The sequence below is a fragment of the Betta splendens genome, chromosome 16 (assembly GCF_900634795.4).
Source record: "Betta splendens chromosome 16, fBetSpl5.4, whole genome shotgun sequence".
Classification (NCBI taxonomy): Eukaryota; Metazoa; Chordata; class Actinopteri; order Anabantiformes; family Osphronemidae; genus Betta; species Betta splendens.
This window is the reverse complement of record NC_040896.2, coordinates 20981503-21006876: the sequence shown is the minus strand read 5'-3', so window position 1 is coordinate 21006876 and position 25374 is coordinate 20981503. Positions and strand designations below refer to the sequence as shown.

Here is a 25374-nt window from a genome sequence, read left to right as displayed (position 1 = left end):
ATATAATTCAGTTTGTACACTACGCGGAAAAAATGTGCTTCGCCGCATTTTAATAGTCTGTGCTAAAAGCAGGTACCTTACCCACTGACCATTGCTCATTCTTGGTGGATGACATAATATGAGCTAAACCGTTCTACCACACACCCCAGGGTGGGTTGGGGTAGAGGGCAGTATGTGTGTGTGTGTGTGTGTGTGTGTGTGTGTGTGTGTGTGTGTGTGTGTGTGTGTGTGTGTGTGTGTGTGTGTGTGTGTGTGTGTGTGTGTGTGTGTGTGTGTTTCTCCTCATAACTTCTCCTATAATATGCCTCTGTAGCACTTCAGTCTCTCATGTTTCCTGCTTGCTTGTTCTCACTATCCTTCACTTTCTTAGTGTCCAACTATTTTCCGTTGTCTCCTCTTTACTCTTCTTTTACCCTTTCCTAGGTCACCTCTTTCAATAAGCTTTTGGTTTCTTGCTACCATTCTGTACTTGTAGATGCCATTCTCTCTTTTTGACCACACCTTTATCTGATACATTCACTAGTCTTCTTTTCCTCCCTCGTGTTTTTCCTAATTCTCCTTCCTCTGTACTATTCCAACCCTCATGTCACTCATACTTCCCTCCTCACCATCCCATTAAATGTCTCCTCCTTCATCCTGTTTTCTGCTCCAAGTATGACTTTTCTAATAATTTCCTGCCACCCTGACCATAACAGTGTCAGCATCCTCTCGTCTGTCCTTCACAAGCTGCTAACTGTCCTTCAACCTGTCCTTGTGGTAGCAGCCAGGCCTTGAGAAAGCCTTGACAAGCAGCCGAGGTAGGTGGCCTTGCAGAAACAGTCACAGACATACAGTAAATACGCAAAACCACAGGTTTGCTGCAAAAGTGAACACACGCAACAGCCAGCAGAGGTGTTTACACCCATACAGCAACAATCTCCAGTTCCGGCAACAATTAACTTCCACTCTGCCTTGTACCACATGCTGACAGCTGCTTCAAACTACAGTAGAACTGCAAGAAGCATGAAAGCAAGCAACCCGAAAAAGAAAACCAATAAAAGTGTTAATGGGGCATTCATCTTCCATAACATCACTGTGACCTGTGTCCCACTAATGTCCTGGAGCAGAAACCAGCAGACCTTCTGTGAGATCACAGTTAGGGATGAGGTAGAGTACCTGTTGCTGCTGCCGGCTGCTCCCTCTGTGAGGTTGGTACAACAGCCATGTGCAAAAGACTGGGTCCACGTTGACAGCTATGCCCTGGATGCTCACCAGCAGGACTGCACCTAGAAGCAAAGACAACACAGTCAGGGTAAATGATGCTCATCGTGCCCTGTGAACCCAGCATCCGACCCTCTGACGAGGCAGTGTGAGATGCTTCGCGTCAAAGCTTTGTGGCAGAGTCCTTCATGTATCCTAAAGCATCCCCAACGTCAACTTGCAGGTGTAGTGTATGTTGGTTGGGGCAGAAGTGACCCAGACTCACACTCTCTCATACCAGTGTACACTGCATCCTAACGACCTGTGGGCCACTACCTGGCGAGGGGCAACAGTTTGCTTCAGTTGTGCTGTTCAAAGCGATATCACACTAAGCCAAAAATAACATTTTCTTTTGATAAATTTCTATGAAACTCGAGCATTTCTTTGGGTTTTAGTTTACTCTTAAATAATAATCCTTACCAACAATAAGTGGGCCCTGAGGTAATGCATTAGGATCCTAACAATAATGATTCCCATGCCGGCAGGATTAGCACAGGGTCTCTGGTGTGCTGTGGAATGTCCCAGCATGACGATAGGAGGATGTTTCAGCTCTAGGAGGACTTTCACGAGTTTAATGGAGCTTTGGACAAGAACCCCGTCTTCTGTTTCAGGCCCCGAGGCCAGGCAGAGTGTGTGCATACGTGTGAATGTGTGAATGTCTGTATGCCTTTCACCTCCAACAAAGCCCTGTCGCTTGTTTCTTTGTTTAACGTTTAAGAACCTCTAAAGCAAGGACAGAGCACCGTCATAAACCTCCTCCAACACATGCTCACAGACTCCTCTTACTCCAGCTCCATTATTCCCTGTGAACAATGCAAACACAACAGCTCTAATTTGCTCCACGTTAACAACTTCTCTGTGATTTGTGGCCTCTGCGTGTGCACTGACTTTGCTAAGTGCGCGCATTCGAAGGCATTGACAATGAAATGTGTGCGTATGAGTACTGATAAATACCTGAGTCTGTATCTTCATCCTTTCCTACCTACAGTAACAACAGCCTTGTCATCCTACATCCACCTCTCTCTCTCCTACTTACATGGAATCGTAACCTCAGCCCTGTGGCTTGAACTCCTACACCACAGTGTGGCTGCTTAATAGGCTTTGGCTGTGGCTGTAGCGCTGGGGCCTGACTTCAAGTGGTTTCATCATAGCCCAGCATAGCATCATAGCACGAGCAGCGCAGGGCCCAGAAGTCTGGGAACGGGCTGAGGAGTGTCAATGTAGTGAAGATGTATTCAAGGACTTGGGCCTAAACTGTGGTCTATGGGATATACTGAGCATGACAAACCACATTCAGCAGCAATGAGTCATGGCTCAATAAATCATGAAACTTGGTAGATGGATTGTTTGCTTAACAGTAATTACAGATATAAACGAGCAAATAATGTGTTTTAAATATTTCGTGAAATTTTCAACTCTGAAGTGCGAACTATCCAGTGGAGACTGTTCTTATATAGAACGCCATCGAATGGCGCCCAGTAACAGTGCTGGAATGACTGGCGGCCGGCCAACAGTGGTGTCAGCAGCTGTCATCTCATTGTAGCTGCACAATGTTGGTACATGACAACACCATTCCAGAAAGCGCTCCTTCTAAGATTAGCGCAAGCATTCCTCCCTCGCTCCTCGCTCGGCCAGGCTGACAGTGACACAGAAACAAAGGACGTGTTGACCCGACTGTGGAGCCTTTGAAGAGCGGGCCTTTGCCAGCCGCACTGTGTGTTCCCGTTTCATCGCCGTGTTGACACAACTGCCAGACTGACACCTTCTTTGAAGCAATGGCTGGGCAGGCTCGGGGCCCGACCTCGGCAGCGGGTAACTGTTGTTTTTCTCGGCTCTAACAAGGTGGCACCCGGCGATGACAACGATAACAAGAGTGTTTTTCTTACTTCCTTAAATGACTCCCCGAGAAAACACCAGAAAAATGCTCAGACTCTGTAAATATACACATCAGCAAAACGTGCATTACTGTATGCGCCGTATCTGTGAAGACACACTCACCTTGACTAAACCACAGTAGATCTATTAGTGTCACAGGTGTTTGTTTTTCAGTGGCTCAGGGCGTTAAAAGCGTGCACGGGGCTGACGGTGTTGTTTTACGGCTGTCACTACGCAGCGTGAACACACCAGAGGAGGCCTTTAACCTTCAAACTCTGCAAACGCTCCTCTGCCTCTTCCTTTCTGGTTCAACTGCCTTGCTATCTATAAGCCATACGTCTTCCTGTCTTCATGTTGTCTTTAGATCAGGTTACACTGTTTATGCATGGCCATTTTGAATGCAAAATCTGCTTTTGTTTAGTCACTGCAAGCATGAAATTCAATAAAGTAGGAGTGGTTGGGTCAGTGGAAGTTCAAATTCAAGTCCCATAGTGGAGACCAAAGCCCTGATTGGGGTTACAGAGGGCACAACCTCTCGACTACAGGACCACGACCTTACCATCAGAGTAACAGACGGTCTGAGGGAGGTGAGAGACCCCCCCCTCACAAGCCCAGGTAGACAGCGGGAGGAGGAAGGGGGGAATCATGGCCCAGCCAACTAATCACCCCCTCAGAATCACTTCATTGTTGGATGTGAGGCAGCACTGGGACCCTGCGTCCAGCTTCTCTAACAGAAAATAAATAAATATAGCCCAGCCCGCGTCAGCCAGATGACTTCTGACAGGTTTGGTTAATTTCGAAGCCAAGTAGCAAAACAAAACATTACGCCAGCTTGCGGGGCCTACGCTGCCTTTAATTGCTTTTCCGATGAGCTCATGACTCAAAGGTGTCCTGGAGTGAGCCATACGGCCCGACAGGTGTTCTCCTTGTGCGTGTTTTAGTTTGTGGGTCTGTGTGTGCGTGCGTGTGTGTGTGTGTGTGTGTGTGTGTGTGCGTGCGTGTGTGTGTGTGTGTGTGTGTGTGTGTGTGTGTGTGTGTGTGTGTGTGTGTGTGTGTGTATGTTAAAGAGGGAGAGAGAGAGAGAGAGAGCGAGAGACAGAGAGCTGGAGCTGATGACACCACTGAAAGGGAGCCGTGTGTGGGTGGGGGTGAGGAACACTATGTGCAGTATATATTATGTGTGTGTGAGTAATATCAGGAAGTGTCTCTATCTACATCTATTTGTACATGTGCTGTGGGACAGTGAACAGACACTGAATCACGCAGTCACACGCTGCTCTCACACACTAACCGCTACCCCGCCGCCCCCCTGCCGTGCTGCAGCACAGCAGCCCGGGGCATTGCCACCGCAGGATTCCAGTGGCTCAGGAAGGACACGGGCAGGTTTGACTGGAAACAGACCCCGAGCTACGGAATTCCTGCCCTCACTCTGGGCCCATACAACTCCCCGCGCTGGAAGCCTGGAAGTGTGTGTCCCTGCACATTTGTGCAGTTTGCGTAAGTGCGGGCGTATGAGTGAATCCATCTTTTAACACAGCTCCACTGAGGCACCCTGCAGCTGACATGCGAGACCCACCTCCTAAAGGTCTAACTCTGGCTACAAGGCTACAAATGAGGGAAATGTAAAAAACAAAAAACACCTAATTCAGATTGTCTAAGCTCATACATGCAGTTTGACTGCTTATCAACACATGCACACGGACGGCTACAGTATGTTTGCGCTGAAGTCAGCTCAAGGTAGAGGTCCATCATTTGGAAACACTGAACACTGACTAAGTTGCAGCACTGGTGTCTGCAAGGCTTTGGGTGGGGTCTGTCCCAACAGTAGCAACACCTTCCCTGTGCACCGCATGCCAGTGAGTTCATGTGCACATACTATACACAACAGACAAAGAGAAAGACTTTCAATTGCATTGTTTCTAAGAAACCCTTCGTTGTTGTTCTCAATTGAAAAAAAACAAAGCTGCATGTGAAATGAGCCCATGCACAAAGCCATACAGTAAGTCCGGAGCAGCAGCAGTAGAGCCATATGTGGAGCTTAAAGCAGCAGAACAGGAGCTATGCTGAGCTCCAGATGCTGATAAGAGACGCTATAGTCATACATACCTCCCTTTTAGCCGATTCCTAGCCTTCATAAATTCCCATCAACTCCCATGGTGTTGAAAAGTCAAGCAGATACTGCACATTTGCTGCCTGTGCCCCTGCTGAAACCCAAGCAGCCCCGGTTTGGAATATCCCAGCTGTTATCTCATGTCCTATCCCCTCTCTCCTACACCATTTCTCAGATATGCCCACGAGAAACACTCTATTACTGTCTCGCTCACTTCCATTTACACCGAAGGAGAACGATTAAAGTCACAACCAAATGTGACCTGGCCCTTGTCAGCAAGATAGCTAGCCTTCTTAATGAGAGCCAAAGCAGACTCGGCCCTGATTGCATTAATGTATCATTACCGTATCCATCATGAGCATACAGTGCACTGTGTGAACTCCAAATGAGCCCCAGTGTAACGTACGGGGAATAGAAGAGACACTTCTGAGCTCATTAAAATAAACAGACTTCTGCTTCTGCTGCTGCTTTCCCACAGACAGTCTTGCGTTTGCATAGTTACCTTGAAAACTCCTTATCGCTGCTATCATTCAGCTGGCTCATGGGCTTTCTCCACAGTTCAAGCCGAGTTCTCTCATTTTGTCATGAGGAGGGAGGGAGTCGAGCGATTTAATGTCTGTCATTAGCTGGGACGGCCTCCAAGGGTTTTATTATGAATTTTATTGTAACAATTACAACTGCTTATTGCAAATGGCAACATCTGAAGTTTACTTGATTCTGTAGTAATGTTTCTTACACTCTTGGGGCTAATGCCCAAAGCTCTGCAATAAAAAGCTGAGCAAATACTTTGTCAAATAAATAACAACGGAGATATATTTTTACAAATGTAGTAAGAGTCTGAAGAATAATAGATGCTGTTGGACGGACGTATTTTAGGTCAAACTAAAGACACAGAACACAATTAAAATGTAACATACAGTACAGATGGAGATTACAAACTTCTCTAGGTCACGTTTCAGCCCAAACCAGATTTAATAAAGTATAAGTATGTTGGGAGGCCCTAAACTTATGAACAGTACTGTACATTTTCTTCTGACTGTCATTAGTATCTCGTCATGGTAATCAAAGAAAAAAATAAAAGAACGAGCCAGACAATTGCAGACAAGATCCTGTCTACAGTTACCATCAAGTCTTTGCAGAATCAGTTTCAGTAGACTTCACAAGCATCTCAGTGACAGATCAAAGTCTTCTGGCTGAGATTCGGGGTCACTCAGGAAGTTGGGAATGCTGTACTAAGCAGTCTGATGCTGGAGCGCCAATGCGCAGCGAGGACATTCTCCTTTGATGTGCTGTATCTGTCTGCCAGCATGGCCACTATGCAGTCATCTGTCCTAAGAATCTTCATCAAGACATTTGACTTTGTGGTTGAAGTCAAGTTTATTTTAAATGCCCTTTCAATGTTGGCAGCATCTCTAAGACATCAGTGACAATTGAATACAATGGTACAGATCCACAGAGGAAATGTTAACAGCCTTATAAAGGTTCTAAAGAAAGTCATCATAGTATTACATGTACTTTACTATTACCTTTCCTAAATATTTTCAAATTATTGAAATACTGCAAGTAGTGAATTACTAGGACTGTGTGAGTAAGTGCTCAGTACATGTGTAAGAGAAAATAAGACTAGCATGTGTGTTTTTGCTCTCTATTAACCTCAATAACTATCACTGTCGACTTCCCGTAGTCCCATGAATGTGATTTTACACTTGCTCTCCAATCTAAGAGGAATAATAAATACATGAACTGATATGAAGAAAAAGACAAGGATGAGGGGATATGTTTATAATACTTCTAACGCCCCCCTGCTACTACAGTATGTAGGTTCCTGTCCTCACTACCCACCCTAATCCGCTTCTTGCTACAGTACTGTAGATTGAGGATTACTCCTCTTAAAGATGTAGCTTTGAGTGGTTGCACATTTGAACCATTTAGCAATTTAGTCTAATAGTTTCAAGATGAGCTATTTTAGCTGCAACGAAGGGACTAAAGGACAGAGGAACAAAGCGGTGTACAGTTAAATGAACATACCAGTTCTGATTGGCTGGATTTCCTCATTCAGGAAGAGAGTCATAGTGATGGGTGTCAGCGCTCTGTAGGAGGAGCTCAAACAGCGATCAGACGATTACACCTGAGCAATTAGGCGTTAGTAGATGGAAGGATATATTGCAGGGCTTACAGAATAAGCCGACGCTAACATTTATGGATGTGTTAGGCTTAGACAGGGATCTTATACAAGCTGTTCCATAGATAGCAATGGAGTGAATCCATTTATCAATGGATTCACCTCACAATCCATTGTGGAGTGACTCCTCTGGGTCACAAAAATGGTAGCTAACTGGTTAGACCCAAGAATTATCAGGGGTCATTTAATATGCACAGAATGTCACAGCAAGGCTGGAATTACTAAATTCTAAATTTGGGGGAATTAGAAAACGGAGTACTGCACAAAGCAGGAACTAACAAGTGAATTACAAATAATCAAAAGTCTGAACTACTGAGAAACAAAAGTCACCGCAAAGCAGGAGAAGAAACAAACAACTTGGAAGATACTCGACAACAAAACTATTGCAGAGCACTAACTAATGGCTCAAAACACTGACTAACAAACTTAACAGAAGAACCGCAGAAGCCCAACAAACACCAAACACACACACACACACACACACTTCCTGTACAAGTTTCTTTTAAATTAAATAACTAAATATTTTAATTCATTTACTAACTGAGTGTCCTAGTAACTATAGGAAGACAGACACGTATATGTGTTTGTGTCTAGAAATCTCTAGAAGATCTCTTGTATCGCTGGCCTGTTATTACTGACTGATAAAAGACGCTGTGGTCTAAATGTTCCTCACTGAAAGCCCAGTAAATGCAGAGTGCGGGTCTTGTTGTTGGAGGATGTCACTTCTGTCTGCACACACTAATGAAAAGGAAGACATGTTTATACCCATCAGAGCTGTATTTAATGCAGTCAGACTGCACACGCATCCAGACATGTACTTGTGCGTGCACACACAAGTAAAGAAGGCTCAGCCCATCTGAGACCTAATGCAGAACATCCAAACTACTATCAGCTGCCCTACGTTAACAAACCATGGCACAAAAGCAGTGATGAGTCAGCTACTCTAAACACACTTGAAAAGCTCCCTAGAGCAGAGCAATGCAGACAAACAGGACAGACAGGCAGGAGGGGGAGATGGGGGGCAGCAGTGATGAAGCGAAGGTAGGGGGAAGGGACAGAAAAAATATGGACAGGAAAGAAGAGGAGGGAGGAAAAGCCAGAGACATATATATGGGTGTGTGTGTGTGTGTGTGTGTGGGGGGGGGGGGGGGGGGGGGAGGGGGAGGGGGAGTATGCACTATTCTTTTAGGTATTCTTTTCTTTGAACTTCTAATCTGAGTGTCACAATCACGTTCTACATAGAGGGACCTCATCCTAGTTATTTCTCTCTCCCGCTGTCTGCATGCTAACAAAAAGCACAGGAGCTCTAATTAAATGCTTTATGCAGAAGCAGCAGGACACATGTGCCGCTGCCCAGCAGAACCAAGCATCGGACTGTTCTCCATCTCCTCCAAACCGCGGCACTGGTCCTCGTACATGCAATGCTGAGACGCCAGACACAGACGGCAACAACTAAAGCCAGGCTGACAGCACCCATGCCCGTCTCTAAGGACGTGTGTCAGCCAATGAATGAGGCACATCTGACACGTACCTGAATACCTTGTCTCATTAGGATCGACATTTTCATAACTAAAAAAAAGTATTTTTCTACCTTACAAATAACACGTAAAGCAAGGATTAGACATTATTGGAGTAGAAGCTGTTTTTAACATTTGACACAGTGCTATTTATTACTTATTAATGATATTTACAACCTCCTACTAAAAACAGGTCAAATGGAGAAAGACAGACCATGGAAGGTCAAACCGTACAGCCTGAACAAAGAACGGTTACAACTGGTAATAAATGTAAAAGCACAGGCACAGAAAAGATGATTTCCACCTTTTGTTAGAAACGTTACGAAGGTGGTGGCTGAACCTTTAATTAAGAGTGCGAGCAGGCTTGTGGACGCTAATCTCTAGTGGCTATTAGTGTCGGGAAGCAGTCCTTTCATCTGCACGCCTTGTATATGCTGTGAGTGGACGAGAGTGGCGCTAAGACTGCCTGTGTTTACTGCCTGTTTATCTAAGTGGGCATGCGGGGGGCTGAAGGCCACGGGAGGTCAAACCACACACAGCGAGAGGAGTCCAGGACCCCCAGAGGACCACTCAAAGTGATGAGATTTCTACTGCACGGACTATGACTACTGCTACTGCACACACACACGCACACGCACCCACACTCGCAAACCCCCGACTAATAGAGTTTATTACTACAGTGTTAAGATTAACAGCCTCTGGGACAGTAAGACAAGTTAAGGATTCCAGTGGACCTTAAGGCCCTCAAGGCAAATAGATAGAAACATGGCTCTGAGGCCAATTATATTTACAGTAGATTACTTTAAATCCACTCTGTTTACATCACCCTTGGAAATACATATAGAATTACATCCTAAAAGCTATAACAGTGTTGGTCCAGCAATGTTAGTATTGGTTTGAAGTCCAAATCCTACAAATGAAATCCAGCATCCACAAAGACGTCAACAAATCAAAGTTAACCCCAAGTCACTCATTAAGTGTACGCATGAGGGGATATTCCTCAGTAGTGAATGGTCCCACTGCTGCCAACTATGTGACGACGATCTTTAGCACAGGATCAACACAGAGGACCACTTTGGCCTTTGCAGACACAGAGAAGAAGCGAGACAAGGAACTGCTGGAAAAAGCCACAAGCAACCAGCAAATCAAAGGCAAACAACTTGTTTGTTTTCTCAGTACAGGGCCTGGGCGGAAAAAACATCAAATAAAATAAACCTTTAATTTGAGTGAAATTGGAGGCAACGAGCACTGCTGTGAAAAAATGCTATGAAGTGTGACTTCTTGTGGTTTGTGTTGTTGCAAGTCAGCAAGATGGAACTAAAACAAAAGTAATTACACCCAGGGTTAATGAATAGAATGGTCTGAGGCTCAGGGAGCAGCTGAGGAGAGGGGGGTTGTGGGTATTTAAAAAACGCAGAATGGGCCTACTTAAAGAAATAGTTGACGCAATTTAGACCATTTATCCACATTTCTCATACAGATCCCAAATCATAGACCAATATGTGTCAGCAGCGAGCGCTGTGCTGGCACATGCAGATGTTCATAAACGCTGAATGATGTTTATGTTGGCATTTACAAACCCGTTCTAGTAAAGTTACCAGACATTGATGTTAATACATGAACCAAAACAAACAGAGCGGGATTCCCAACACACCGACCATCATCACGTTTGTTCTCTGATCACTGAAATAATGACAGCTGATCTTAGCGGCTAGAAGACATCCCAAAGGTGGTAATGTAATGAGCATCCCCATCTGATTTAGCCTCCAGGACGATAAACTGCTCAAAGATGGACAGTGACCTGTGTTCCTCTATGCTTCTATGAAAACTATCTCACCCTCACAGGAAGCCAGTGCTCACTGGTGCTAGGAGGCTCCTGCATCTTGTACTGCTGCACTAATGTGTGTAGGTTTATGTGTGCAAACAGGAAATGAGTGGCTGGCAGGACAGCATGCCAGCACATATTATTCCCCTGGATCATTACAGCATGAAACCCAAGACGTGAAATTATCCAATCTGATTATTTATGGAGTATCCCTAAAACGCCAAGTGAACTATGGCAAAAAGTAGACCAACATGATTCTGTTTCATTCATTTTTGCTGTATTACATAACATGAACACTATAGAGTTGTCCTTATAAGTCCATGTTGTTAAGGTTTGGGTGAACACTAGGCTAAATGCGTCAGTATTGGCACAAACCTGTCAGAATCACCTTCAACACAGCTACAATCACAGTCTGAGGGTGTGTTTTTGTGTGCCTGTGTGTAAACAGTGGCTCTATGACGTCTTAGTGTAAAAATACCACAGGTCTACTTTGAGCAATCAAATGTGAATGGACAGTTAGACAGAAACACAGCAGCAGCGGCCACTCTCCTGTGTAAAGCTGGCAGCCGGCTGCAGGTCACAGCTGCTGCAGGGCTGCGTCCAGGCACAGCTCCACAGACTCCACAACAACCACCATCAAAGGAGCTACGCTGGTGCGATTACCCAGCGTTGTCCTATGAGCCTGCACGTCCTCCCTCCTCACTGCTCTGGGGAGGAATGCCTTGCCTTTTCAGCTGGCTCCCTCCAGCTATACACTGCAGATGCTCACACAGGCACAGACAGCCGTTCCTCCTGTTCACAGCATCTACGGGCCTGTTTCACTTCTAGCTGTTGGAAGGTTTGAACCAAAGACGTCAAGACATGGACATGACACAAATGACGTCACGTCCTAGTCAAAACCCAACACTGGAACCACAGCGCTGTTGCAGGCGGCTGCTGGTCCACAGAACATCTGGACAGGGCACAAGAGCTGCTCATTCATTGGGAGGGGGAAAAACGATTCTAAAAGATTTAAAAGTTTTACTCACTTACAGTTGAGTCATAACCGATGGACATTATGAGGGCAGTGGTTTGCATTACAAACCTGATTACTTTATGTGCCTTCGGGTAAAATGAGCTAAACATTTTCAAAAATGCTTCATTACAGTGTATTACAGCTGCATACACCCATTAATAATGCAGCGTCTGGCTCTGACGTGCTCTTGGGTGGATGCACAGTGTATGTACAGTACAGTGGATCCAGAAAGTACTCAGACTCCGTGCCCTTTTACACGAGTAGTAGAAATGGATGAGAAGACACACTGGGGTCATACAGTAGTTATGCTAAGGTTGCTAGCAAATATCTAGTAAGTAGGGGACCATTGCATGTGAAAGACAATGACTGTCAAATTCAACATTATACAGGCCTTATATTCAGACCCCAAACACACTGTGCTTCATCATGAACATCGTGCGATTAACATTATAGATTAGCTTGTCTTGAACAGTGATGCAAACCCTTCCTCGCTAATACGTTTGTCTTCAGGGCCACCATTACATTCTGGCTTTTCCACATTTAGGAGTTATTTGTACCAGGCTTGTCCTCTGGTGCTGACCTCCCTGTGGCTCTCTCATCCCAAGTCGCCATAAAGTTAAGGGAGTGCGGACATAATCTCTGGAGCTGCTGGCTCACCTCACTATGACCTGCCTCAAATGCTTTACTATGTCTGATTACATCTATGGTTGTCAACCACAAAGGAGCTCCCAGAGTAGGGTCACTGGAGCCCACAGTACCCCAGAAGTATCTGCTGTGGTCGGGGCACATCCCACGTCTAAGCATGTATTGTGAATTGTAGAACATCATTTTGGGCTAAGCAACACATCAGTGCCTCCAGTTCCCAAGTCAGCCTTCACCGAGTTCATTCATGGAGCTGCTGTTTCGCTGTGCGGAGCCAGGTGAAGCTATTTAGTTAAAAACCGTTCGAGGTCAGGCTAGAGGAAGCGCATAGCTGCTCTAAAAACACGGCTTGTGAAGCCCCCACAAAGAGGTGGATCATGTTGACTTTGTGAGACCCAGACTTCAATAACACGTAACACAATAGATCAGCAGAACATATATTATATGATTAAACATGTTAATGTTTAACTAAACAAAAATGGCATTTCTACATGATATAAAATGAACTCTAGGATCACATTTCTTAAAAGCAAATAGATATAAATTGTAGGGAATAGGGCTCCAAAAGAAAGTTGAGAAGAAGAATTACAAAATTTACCTGACATTAGAAAACAGGACTGTTTATATATTGATGTGACTAAGAAAATACCCCGAAACTCACAATGTAATGACCACACATTAAAGTCACGTCTGGTTCACATTTGATGAATTGTTCTAACTTCCCTTTGAACTGTGATTTCAGGGTCTGATCATTTCAGTGTAATATTTATGAGTTAAACACGGTGCAGTAAATAAAATCATTTTGAAGACGTATTATCATAATAATGATCCAAAAACCAACACAATGAGGGAGAGACACTATCACATTTCACGTAATGTGGCCATAGTGATGAAAATTATTGGAAAAATAGACATCTTTTAATCTTTAATCTCCCATGAGCAATACCAGTTTAATAAAAAAGGTAAACACACACAAATGAGCCATTGTTCACAGGGACTAATTTATGGAGCACAAGCCACAGTTCAGAAAACATACTTTAATCTTTTTTTAATCTAATGTTTGAGGGAGATCTGAGTTCATAAAGTTACACCAGGTCTTTCTGCTGTCAGAACCAGAAGGTCTCACCCACCCACAGAATTCCTGTTTTTTATTACTTATATCGTACATTTATAAGTTTATTCAAAGTGTTCTGAGTTCTGCAGGACTACAATCGAGTGCTTAGAAAACATTGTCAGCCTATGTCATCATCACCATAGATTACAGATGGTCTCACGGTGCTGTCATGCTTTGACAGTCTGGCTCTGCAGGAATGAGCCTCTCAGCCTCCATCCACCTCCATCATACAGCACATCCATTCTCCATCTAAAGAGAGCGCTTCACATGAGGCTTCCTCCATCGCTCTGTCTTCATCGGCCTCTCTTTCAGTTTGTTAAATATACAGACCACCATCACCCCCAGCAGCCACCAAAGCTGAGGTTTATTTGAACAGAAAATTACCCTCAACGTGTGCAACAATCTCCAATATTGTCATCACCAAATATTTATTTGCAGAGTGGAGGGCCACATTCCTTCTCATTCACACAACTTTCAGACATCCCTAACACACACACACGCACACGCACACACACACACACACACACACACACACACACACACACACACACACACACACACACACACACACACACACACACACACACACAGGCTGCTTAGGGCACTAGTTCAGCTCAAGCTCATGCCTTCATCATTTTTCGGTATATAAGCTCATTTACCAGCAGGACCCAAGGCCAGGAAAGTGTCTCTAGCAAACAAGCGTTGTCATGCTAAGACCTAGGAAACATGTATTAAGAAGACAACTTTGCATCTTTGTTTAGAGGATTTGGGAGTCGGGGTGGTGTGGGGGTGGGGTGTGTTTTTGAAGAGCACACCACAAGGGGGCAGTGATGTAACAAGGACCTGGAAAAGGTCAGGGAGCCTCATTCATTCAATATGATGAACGAGAATGAAATGGGGGTAGTGGTTGAAGGAGAAGGGAATTTAGTTGGAGAAGGAGGAGGAGAAGGACGGCAAAAAGAGATAAGGGGAGAGTAAAGTCAACGTGTCAGAGGATAATGAGGAAGGGGGAAAACGGGGAGAGAAAATGGGTAAAGTAGAGAGATGAGAGATGAAAGGAATTTAGGTTGCTTACAGCATACGTGAAACTGTAGAGAGCAGGAAATAACACTGGAGATTAAGGTCATGCAGTATCAAACAAATCCAACATGCTTGAATACCATATGTTAGTTAAAAGGCCAGACCACCAACCATACTTTAAAACCTAAACTAAAGCATACAGTAACTTTCAATTAACTGCTCTGAACAGTCCACCTCTTGAATATGGCCTAAGATCCCAAAAACCTATTAAAGCTTCCCTTAGTTACTGTGATGAATGTATTAAAGCCTACTGTATCTGCCAGGCCACTGCACAGCAACACAGCATAAACAAAAACGACCAAACTCCCAGAGAATCCCTCCAGTCAGACCTCAGGTCTCAGAGGGGGCGCCCTAATGTGCCGACGGTGGCCAGCTCCTCAACCCGGCCTGAGAGGACACTATTCCAAGATGCTGGCTTATGAATGCATGCAAAGAGTTTGCATGACCTCCAGGGCAGTGGCTCTGTGGTCCCACTGTGGTCACATCTGTGGCCGTCGTGTGGAGGCTGTGCTTTGCCTCCTACCTTTGACTACTTCATTAGGAAATATAATCAAAGTCTGGTCTTGCTGACACCCCTGTAAACTTCAGCTTTCTGGCCAATGCATAAAAGGCAGCTAATACCAGTCATACATCACAATAATCAACATAGAAATAATGAATAGACACTTTAAACATATCTCACATTTCACAATAAAGATCAATTGGAGCTTAATATTTTTTAAACAACACTCTTCACCATCTGTGCCACATACACTGTCCTATTCCTATGTGCCTTTTCCCCTGACCCTCGTACAGTCGTTCGGCTTTCTGAACATTTTTGTGTGCCCACTTCAAACCGTTCCAGTAATTACTCACAAGCATTAAAGCGGCGACCACAAACAGCCACGATGCCTCAACTCCCAAATGTTGTTTATTTAGCCTCTGTTCAAGACCAGATACTCAAAAATCCATTAGAGGTGAAGCTTGTTTACTAAGTGACAGCTTGTACCTGTAGAATGTGACACCTTTTGCATGCTACATATTTAAATCAGGTATTTAATTCAAGAGCAATAAGATGATTTTGGTCTAAAGGGCAGCAGTTTACAAGAAATAAAAAGTCCTAGGGGCAAGTGAAGTGTGAGGCAGTGGTCCATTATCCAGAGTGTCAACCAGTCAATGGAGTGAGACCTTCTCACCAGCGTCTGTCTGTCTGCCAGCCGTCTCCAGCACCCTGCTGCTCTGTGCTTTTCTTGCCCTCCCTCGGCATGGGTGACCCCATGTTCACACCTGCGATGATGGCAGGGGTTCTGTCTCTGAAATGTCCCTTTCTATCCGTGATAACGCAGTCTGTCAGGCTGCTCTGCTTCCACACATTCGTCCTACCACCTACTGTGTGGGCACCAGATGAAGGGATCTGTTGGATGTCATGATAAGGCCTCTTCTTTTAACAAGACCTGCTTAGCTCACATCCCTGGATTACACTAGATTACGCTGGATTTAAGCAAACACAGCAGATTATGGTACGGTATCCAATTATGAAACTAGAAGGAAACTATGTATTTGGAAAAAAGTAATGAGCCAATTACTGGCTATGCTCTGTAAAGGGTGGAAACCTGGCTCCTGGGCTCTGTGACCAGAGGAAGCTCCTGTGAACATTTCTGATAGCAGAGAATGATTGGTGGCTGATAAGAGAAGTGTGAACAGCGGTGTAAGCTTGTCACTGCAGGGGGCTAGAATGACAGAGCGTCAGAGGTGAGAGGGTTACAAGGTGACAGAAGTGGGCATCACTAAAGTAGGCAGCGTTTGGCTCATGTCCCTCACAGACATGTTTCTTTTTAGTACTGGCTTTCATAAATATCTGTATATCCAGATATCAGGATCAAAAACTCCCTACAGTAAATGGACTACAGGCAGCTTGGTTTAACTCCAAGATGACTATTTAAATTTCCTTTTGTGTTTAAGGATTACAACTTTAGTGATGTTAAAGACAGATGTTAAAATTATGTTGGTTTTCTTAATAAAGAAGCACAACATTTTATCTTAGAAATCCATGATAAAATAAATGAAATGTACAAATGTCCGTGAACCCTGCTATGGTTTTGGTAAATATCACTACTTGCAAACCTTTATTGCAGCCATAACATCAGGTTTTGAGTGCTCAATTCAGTTGATTGTAAAAACCGTTCCTAAAGTTTTTATAGGCTAAAAACAAACCCAGTGCTTTACATTTGGCAGCTTGTCCTTTTATTAAACGGTGCTTCATTCATTTCCAAAACACACAACCGGCACAATATTGACTTGATCGGTTGCCAATTACTTTTTGCAAACTCGCAGATCAAGTATCCTTCTGATGACTCCTCCAAAGACTGTTTGTTCACAACTCCTGTATCAATACAGGTACCTCTTAACAGTGAATAATGAATGGAAGATAATGAAGCATATTAAGCATTTGAAGAGGGTAGTGTAGTATTTACCTACTTTACTTTATTGTGCATCCCATAGGCCTATAAACTGAGAGTGTTTCTTCAAAGTCTACACTTTTACGTATTCATAAATCTACCATGTGACTGTGTGATAAGTTGCCTTTCCTAAGCCTCCCTGTCTGCAACTTATCACTGCTGCACCCCCTCCTCTCGGCCATCCCACTTTATGGCCCTTCTGAAATCTGCACAAGCACAACGCTATGACCTCTGACACCTCTTTTAATGTCTTTAACAGACATTAAAAATCCTCTTACATAAAACTGATGAAATAAACACGGATTAGGCTGACAGGGCGACTGGCTGGCTGGCCTGGAGGCTAAGAGGGCTCCAGGAGCAGCAGTGCTGAAACGCTGTTGCCAACACATTGGAGGTGGCAGTAGAGGTGGGAGAGTGTCGGCTATGACAGGGCTTAGAGATTAGCCTGGCTTATAACTATAATGATCACCCACCACGTCAGAATTGTCACACATTGCTTTGCTGCAGTGCTCGCTGGGGCCGTGTCTCAGGCAGGCAGGGTCTGTGTCTGTCAGACGCAGATGGAGGAGAAAAAGGGGCGAGTGATTCAATGATGCTGTAATGTGAGAAACCTTAACAAGAGCCGCCAAGCTCAGCAACGACAAACCCAGACTCCCACTTACGTCACAAAAGACACATGCGTCCATGCAAAGTTTCAATAACTTTGCATTAGCACATGTCTACACAGATAAAAGACTTTTTTTAACTTGTGGTTATTTGTAATTAGCCCTAAAATGATAACATATGAAGAAATGCATGCCGACAAAAACATGGGGCTTAATCAGAGAAAAATGAGAATTAGCTCATGCTCAAGTGAACTGTAATACAGAATCACTGAGTTCAACTGGTTTGCTATTCAAATAGATTCTTCATCAGTTTTATTGTAGCTTAGTTTTCAGATATGTTGCCTACTTACGGTACGGTATTTCTCAAAGATTATATTTAGCATAAGTGCACAGTCATATCTAATTTTCTATACTTGATAACAGAACCCTGTGTATTCTGGCCTACTGCATGCACCACACGTGGAGACGAGTCATTTATCTTTTTGTGTGAAGGAGCAGAGTGGATTTAGTGTGTGCACCTGGACAGGGATCTTCTGCCTGTCCAAAAACCAGGCCTCACCGTGACACTTTAAAACAGAGCAGGCTCATTCAGCAGTCAATCAGCAGCCTTCACTTCCTCCCCACATGCTATTTGTCACAACCTCCCTTCTCTGTCTGAACAGTCATCTATGATGATTCAGATTGTACTCAGTGCTACAAATGTCTAACGTACCGAAAGCTGCATCTACAAGAGAAGATGTTGCTTAATGCGTCTATGAACTGATGAAAACACAAATTTGCCTAAATTGACCGTATGTTTAAAGATTTTGATTTCACTAAAATTCCAAAACACAAGTGATCGTTCACTTCTGCAGCTTCCTAATAGGAGCACAGCAGCAATCATACCTGCTGTAGCAGAAACACATGCACAAGGCTCACACATACTTCTCATTCTTCATGCTAACACACAGACAACAGCAGGGGGCATTTAGTGCGCCCCAGTGCTTTCATCTCCACCTTAATCAGGTAAATTAACGGCCTGCTGGTTACCGGCCTAGTGTGCCTCCTAATTCAGGGGGAAAATGCCTTTTGCTTCCTCAGCATGACAGTAAGCGACAGAACATGGATCTTGATGCCAGAAAAGCTCCTGTGCAATTCATGTTAGAAATAAATATATCCATGAAAGCAGTCACTGCAAGTGCTACATCATATGATCATACTTTAAAAGGTCTAAGCCTTGCCAGAATCCCTAACAGTGCTGCCAGACACAGCCCTGAGCCTGTAACTTGTAACATGGAGCTCAGCCTCACAGAAGCAGGATGATTCAAATAAAATCATCGGTAACCATACAATAGTAAACCAGCTAAAAGGACTAAATAGATGATATTTGAAACACTAGTTGAAGAGAAGGCACAGGTCGAGGTGGTGTGTTCTGATGAGAGGAGGTAGTTAAAAACAAGAGGAAGACACAGATGGCAAGAATATGGTAGGCTTAGAGTCGTCTGAGACTGACAACTGGTCATAAAACTCAAGTTGAGTTGAAAATGACCAGTCACAGGGCCTTGTGTGGGCTTGAGAAACAATCGAGATCAGGTTACCAGCAGCGGCCCAAGTTTGTGGGATGCTCTCACCCAAGAGACTATAACTCTCTCTGGGCCAAAACCTCTGTCACAAGGCATTGCACTGGATTCACATTCAAAATCGGTTCTCTGTAACAACAAAGATTGAAATTCCTGCCCAAAGTTAAATAGTGTATGTGGTCTTCATTTTCTCAATGGACACATTTGTGATGTTTATGGTTTTCTGGTTAGAATTATGTAAATAATAGGTGTCCTTTTAACTAAAGACAGAGACAATTGTGAGTGAGAGAGGAGGGGCGAGTGTCCGGAGAGAGGGCAAAGGGCGTGATGACCCAAGTGAAGAGCAGAGAGAGTGACAGAGAGGGATATGGATCCAGTCTGTACACTCCACTTAGTGCAGAGGGACACACTAAATCACTGGCAAATAATACCACTTAAAAGTTCTTCACTCAGATGGCGGAGATCTTAAAAGGTCCTATGTCTGTTTGAAACGTGTGTGTGTGTGTGTGTGTGTGTGTGTGTGTGTGTGTGTGTGTGTGTGTGTGTGTGTGTGTGTGTGTGTGTGTGTGTGTGTGTGTGTGTGTGAGAGAGAGAGAGAGAGGGGAACATAAAGCCACGGCCACTCTAAGAAACTCAAAGAAAAGCAGGACAGGACCCTGCGCTCCCAGGTCAGCGGTGAGCAGGGTGACATAAACCAGGTTAGTGAGCACAAGCCATTATCGATCAGCGTTGAGCAAAACCACTACGGTGACACTGCAACACTAAGGTTAATGTAGTGCTCTATAAATGAGGTTAACTATTTGAAACCTACCAGAGGCCCCTCACAGATCTAAGGCATGCTGATACTGGGGTACTGGGCCTAAATAAAACCTACAATAACTCACAGGACAATTTCAAATGCATTAAAATGGTTTCATGTTAATTACATCTTGGCCTAAAGCTTATTGAGATGTCAGTCTGACAGTATACACAATGCTAGAGTCTATTACTGCACAGTAGGAATGTCAAAGACATTAGGCGGTAAAATATCGCAGAGGGGAATATACAGCTATTAATACATCTAAGGAAACTAAGTAATCAGTGGAATGTTGTGGCAGGTGCAAGCTATTTAGGATTAGGAGGTTTCGGAGCTCTGACTATGAAAAATTGCTGCTTATCAAATTAACAGAGGTTATAATGTGATAATAAATAATAAAGAAGAAAAAGTCAAAAACATTAAACACATTTCCTAGTGAAGATCTTTATTTTTTAATATTGATCATGTTTCAGCAGTCTGTCTGTAAGGACACTGTTTGTACTGCATAAGGTGAAGGTATTTAACCAAGCAAAGGGAAAGCTGCAGTGTCACAGCTTCTCATGATTTATGACATGTTGAACACTTGAATGGAACTAGAGAAAAAAACAAGGGTAAATTGGGAAAATTATTGTTGCTTAAAAAGGTTGAACGATACCCAAGAGAGAGAAACAAACTGTAACTTTGAAATAGAAAATGACACCAAAGACGTTCTTGTGTGGTCCAACGTTGACTAAAGAAAAAATAAAATCTCTGTTTAAAAGTACAGAAGAGAACTACAGAAAAGGAAAGAGCGGGAAGCTGCTTCCCAAGTTTAGGGGAAGTTCTGTGGGCGATGAAAGAGTGAACCATCCTTCACTCTGTCTGTCATTAGGCCACTAACAGCAGCAGCAAACAGAACCATTCAGGAACTAAAGCTCACTGGTATGTTTCTGAACACAAGACAAACCTGAAAAAGGCCTCCTAATTGTGTGTGTGTGTGTGTATGTGTGTGTGCGTGCGGGCTTGCGTGCGTGCGTGTGTGCGTGTAAGCCAGTTATATGGGAGTCTTCAACATTAGAGTGGGTTGTGTCACATTCCATTCTTGACTGAGCCTCACTAAAACCCCCACCCCCCAAGTCTGGTTCCTACTGGCTGATTCTGTTAATTACTTAGCCTTTTTTTTATTCTGAGAGAGTCGTGAGAAATCTCTTTCACCGCCACCGCTGGCCTGCCTAAACTGACACCGCAGCCCCCATACCCACCACATTAATTAGCCTAATTAATTGCATGTTTAACACAGTGCTCCAGTAATAATCTCCACATCAGCTTCAAAACACATTTTGTAGAATTTAAGCCCCAACACCCCCCACCCTTACGCCGAAGCTCAACTTCTAGTTTCCCTCAAAACCTTCTTCACCTTTTCATCCTCACCACTGCTGCCTTATGTGGGACTGTGCTTAGCCCACTAGCTTTTAATATTTCCCTTTTTGCCGTTGCCCACTTTGTGCACACGGACTCATGTTGAGCGAACGCTTAGCATGGGAAAGTGTGCATGGAGCGTAGAACAGGGGAGTGGAGGTGGAGGAGTGGGGAATGGGAGAAGGGACGTACTGTAGGGAGGGAATGGTACAAAGGAGGGAGTGCCCCACAGCAGCTGAGCTGTGAAGAAGCTAATGGGCTCTCATCCCCTTCCCACGCCCACAGCGTGTTTTCTGATGGGCACTCAAGTGGTGAGACCCATATTGCTTTGGCTACCGGCACAGAAACCTCCACCCAGATTGTTTCAATACTGCTTCGCTAGGCCAAAATCCGCATCTGTGTGAAGTCTGGTTAGCCTGTATGTGACTTTAGCCCTGGCAGAGTATGAATCAGTAACCAACCTCTAATAATATATGGAGGTGGTTGTTGATCTCACTCATCGCTGGAACGGGATTAATAAGACATGAAAGACGTGAGCATGTCTCACAGACACAAAGTGACACAGATAAAATAAGTGGTGTGATGAGCAGGGAGCCGCCACAAATTAATGTTTGTCTCTGTCAGCAAAGACGGGAACGCGTTAGAAAGGGAAATTCTCAATCATAGGGCAACTATAAAACCAAACTGTCACATCGGCATATCTGCTTCGTTTACAATTAAAAACATAAGGAGTACAATTAATGCCCAGTATATTGGTACATGAACAGTATATTTAACTAGCTTTAATTCAATCACAACAATCAGGATACACTTACTGTATAAGCTTAAGTATTTACCTACCAAACATTATAAGAAAGTGCGTTTTTAGATTTAAAGAAAACACATTGTACCAATAAACTGCATCTAACTGAACTAAATCAAACTTTTTCTGCCCTGTTCTCATGTTGGACATTATTTCCTCCAAGTGGTGAGAATAAAAACCCCAAGCAACTGATCAGTTGATCCAGGGAAGCCAATTGTTTTGATTGTGCTGTGTGATGTTTGATCTGACTGTGTGGAATGTGGCGACCTTTGATCCAGTGACAACATTCAATTAGATAAGGTTAACTAAATTGACCTCCTCCACCCCTGCTACTCGGCCTAGTGCTGCATGAAGTGTACACAGCTTTGTATGCTGCTCGGTGAACAGGGATTACTGATGTTTGATTCAGCAAATAGCCACGAGACAACACACATGTTCAAAAACGCACCGAGAACTACACTCATTACCTCCTTAGGTCCTAATGATGAATCTAAAGGACGCATCTGGCAGAGTGCTACCTTGAGCTTGTCCTCTTTATTAGTAAAGAGCTTAACATGTAATTATTCAATGTAATGTGTGTAATGACACTGTTGTCTCAAGGGAGCTGGAAATGATGGGAGCATGTAGAGCTGGGTAGGGGGTGAGGGTATACTTGTGTCACGGTCTTCACTGATTGTTTAAGGTTGAAAATGAAGTGCACCTCAGTGGGAAATGAATCAGGGTGTTATGGGAGTTACAGTACACACAGTAGCTGACAAGCTAGATCGCTGCTTCCCAGTTGCTGAGTGGCCAAGGGCAAGTACCACCCAGCGAACAAGCAGAGCGGACGGTCTGAGGGGAAATTAGATCACTCCTTAAAGAGAAAGGTGAGGAATATCAAAATGCCACAGACTTGCACCCAATCTTGAAGTTTAGTGCACCAATGCTGAAAATCCACTTCACAGCAAATGTGATACAAGTGGCCCTTCTAAAGCTATTAAAGCCGGTCATTAGGTCTGCCTGGACCATCACCTTAATGAAACTGATGAGCTCCACTCACACCATGTAAAACTTTAATCCCCCCCTCTGACACTGCCCCACTGAGGCAACAGCCGTCAGAAGTAAACTGCAGTGACCCTGAAAGACCTCTCTTCACACTCCACGCTGAAACCTTCATCTCTGTCTGTCATGCGTACGGACCCCAGGCCACTTTAGTTAAAAGTACAAATAGTAGCACGCATCATCATTCATTCATTGTTATTTTGATCATTTGCTCCCGTTGTGTTTGTTGTATAATGCATCATCCCCCCTGACTGCCCGTCAGGGACATTTTTAGATTTGAATAATACTCAGAAAGTAGGTAAAACACCCGTGCCAAAGAGTCGCATGGGAGCTTTGATATCATGGAAGAGTGGAGGCTAGCCTGAACCGCAGCTTTAACCCAAGTCACACTCCAAACCCAGCCTTAGCCCCTTATCCCCTTGAATCCAAGATGTGCCCCCTGTCCCTCAGACTCACACTCCGGCCAGCCTTTAAGCACTGTGAGAGTGGCCTAAGTAGTCCAACACTTCACACATGAACAGCTCCAGTAATGGGCCGTGATTGACCTCAATAGCCAGCTCTGAGTGGGTTCCCTCGGGTCTAATCTCCATATTACCTGCTCCACTTCACACACACTGACTGACAAGACACGGGAGGAGAAGCCGCTCCAAACATTGTTTGGGAAGTTACAAGCTGCTTAAACAAATAAACAACATGATAATGATCTTTTGTGCAAGTGAGGACCCAATTTAATTTGCCCTGGGCCTGTTCTGTAGTGACAGAAAGTGCATTACATTTCTGTGATATTCTCTGGAATAGGTTCGAAAAAGTTCAGTTCAGCATCTTGTGACGAAGCCAGACTGTTGATTTAACACTCAATGGAGTGAGTGGTCATATACAAACGAGTGAAAATGACAGTGATGGATGGAAGTATTAAAGTAAGGCCGGCCTTTGAACGACATGTAATGGAGGAGGTCACCAAGGGGGACACAGAAATTTACACCCCGTCTACGGTAACTCACTCAATGGCTGCGCTTTCAGAAGGAGGGAAGAATGTGTTTCTGTGCATAGAAACAAGTGCAGCAGTGTGTGTGTGTGTGTGTGTGTGTGTGTGTGTGTGTGTGTGTGTGTGTGTGTGTGTGTGTGTGTGTGTGTGTGTGTGTGTGTGTGTGTGTGTGTGTGTGTGTGAAGTGCTCAGATCAAAGGCAGGTGGCACTTCATTCCCACCTGCTCTCATTAGTCTTTGGGTCTAGGGGCGTACGTAGGATCCCACCTGTTTTTGACTGCTGGGAAGGTTCTGGGACACATTGACACATGCGTGCACAGAAATCCAAATGCATTTTTACTCATCATGACCACAGTATCACGATCAAGTAAATGAGGATCATCTACCTGAACAGCTTTGAGAAAGGCCAAATCATTATGGCCAAACATGGGTCAGGACAACGTCTTGGCTGTGAAGAGTGTAATCGTGATATACTTTTGTTCCATGTAAAAAGGGGTAAAGAGTACAAGTAGAAAACAGTTATTTCATTTCAAATTTATAACAGAACAAACGGAGAAGATCTGTGACAAAGAGTGGAGTTAATTCTGCATTCAATTACACACCATCTGTCTGAAATGAAAACAGTAATTGAGGAGAAAACAGCTTTAATATCTATTAGGGAACTAAATATGTTCAGTATTACAGAGCCCGGGGAATTCTCCAAGGATTAATTCCATGTAGCTTTCATAATACCCTCCAATATGTTTAAATTAAGATTAAAGATCACTTTGTTCCCCTATTCCCACAGCTCCCATGGTATGGTAAAGAGATCAAAACTGGAGGGCTTTATAGGGAACATCTTTAACATTTGCTCTGCTCTCAGAGTGCTTGATTAAATGTAACATTTTGAGATCCCAGAGTTCTGAGAAAAGCATAAATCATTGTCTCACAGCTGCTGGCGTGTCTGGGGAAAACATATGCTATCCCTCATTCTCTCACTCTCTCTCTCTCTCTCTTTGTCTTTTCTATGATCATAAAGCCCACACGAACCCACCGGTCCCTCCCCCGTCGGTGCGAGTCACGCTGGTGAGGAGTGGGGGGTGAGGAGTGGGGGGGGGGGGGACACCTGCGGGCTGCCGCTCGCCCTAAAGTTCAGCAGAAACCACAGCTCT

General features: G+C 44.2%; 1 protein-coding gene across 8 annotated transcripts in view; it reads right to left on the bottom strand.

Moving 5' to 3' along the window:
• The window catches only part of LOC114842483 (intermembrane lipid transfer protein VPS13B-like), a 225231-nt gene that overhangs the window by 139986 nt on the left and 59871 nt on the right, over positions 1 to 25374 (bottom strand). For all 8 annotated transcript variants that reach the window (XM_029128029.3, XM_029128025.3, XM_029128026.3 and 5 more), the window contains exon 20: positions 1156 to 1265. In XM_029128029.3, coding sequence (XP_028983862.1) covers positions 1156 to 1265 — 110 coding nt within the window. The remainder of the gene's footprint in view (positions 1 to 1155; positions 1266 to 25374) is intronic.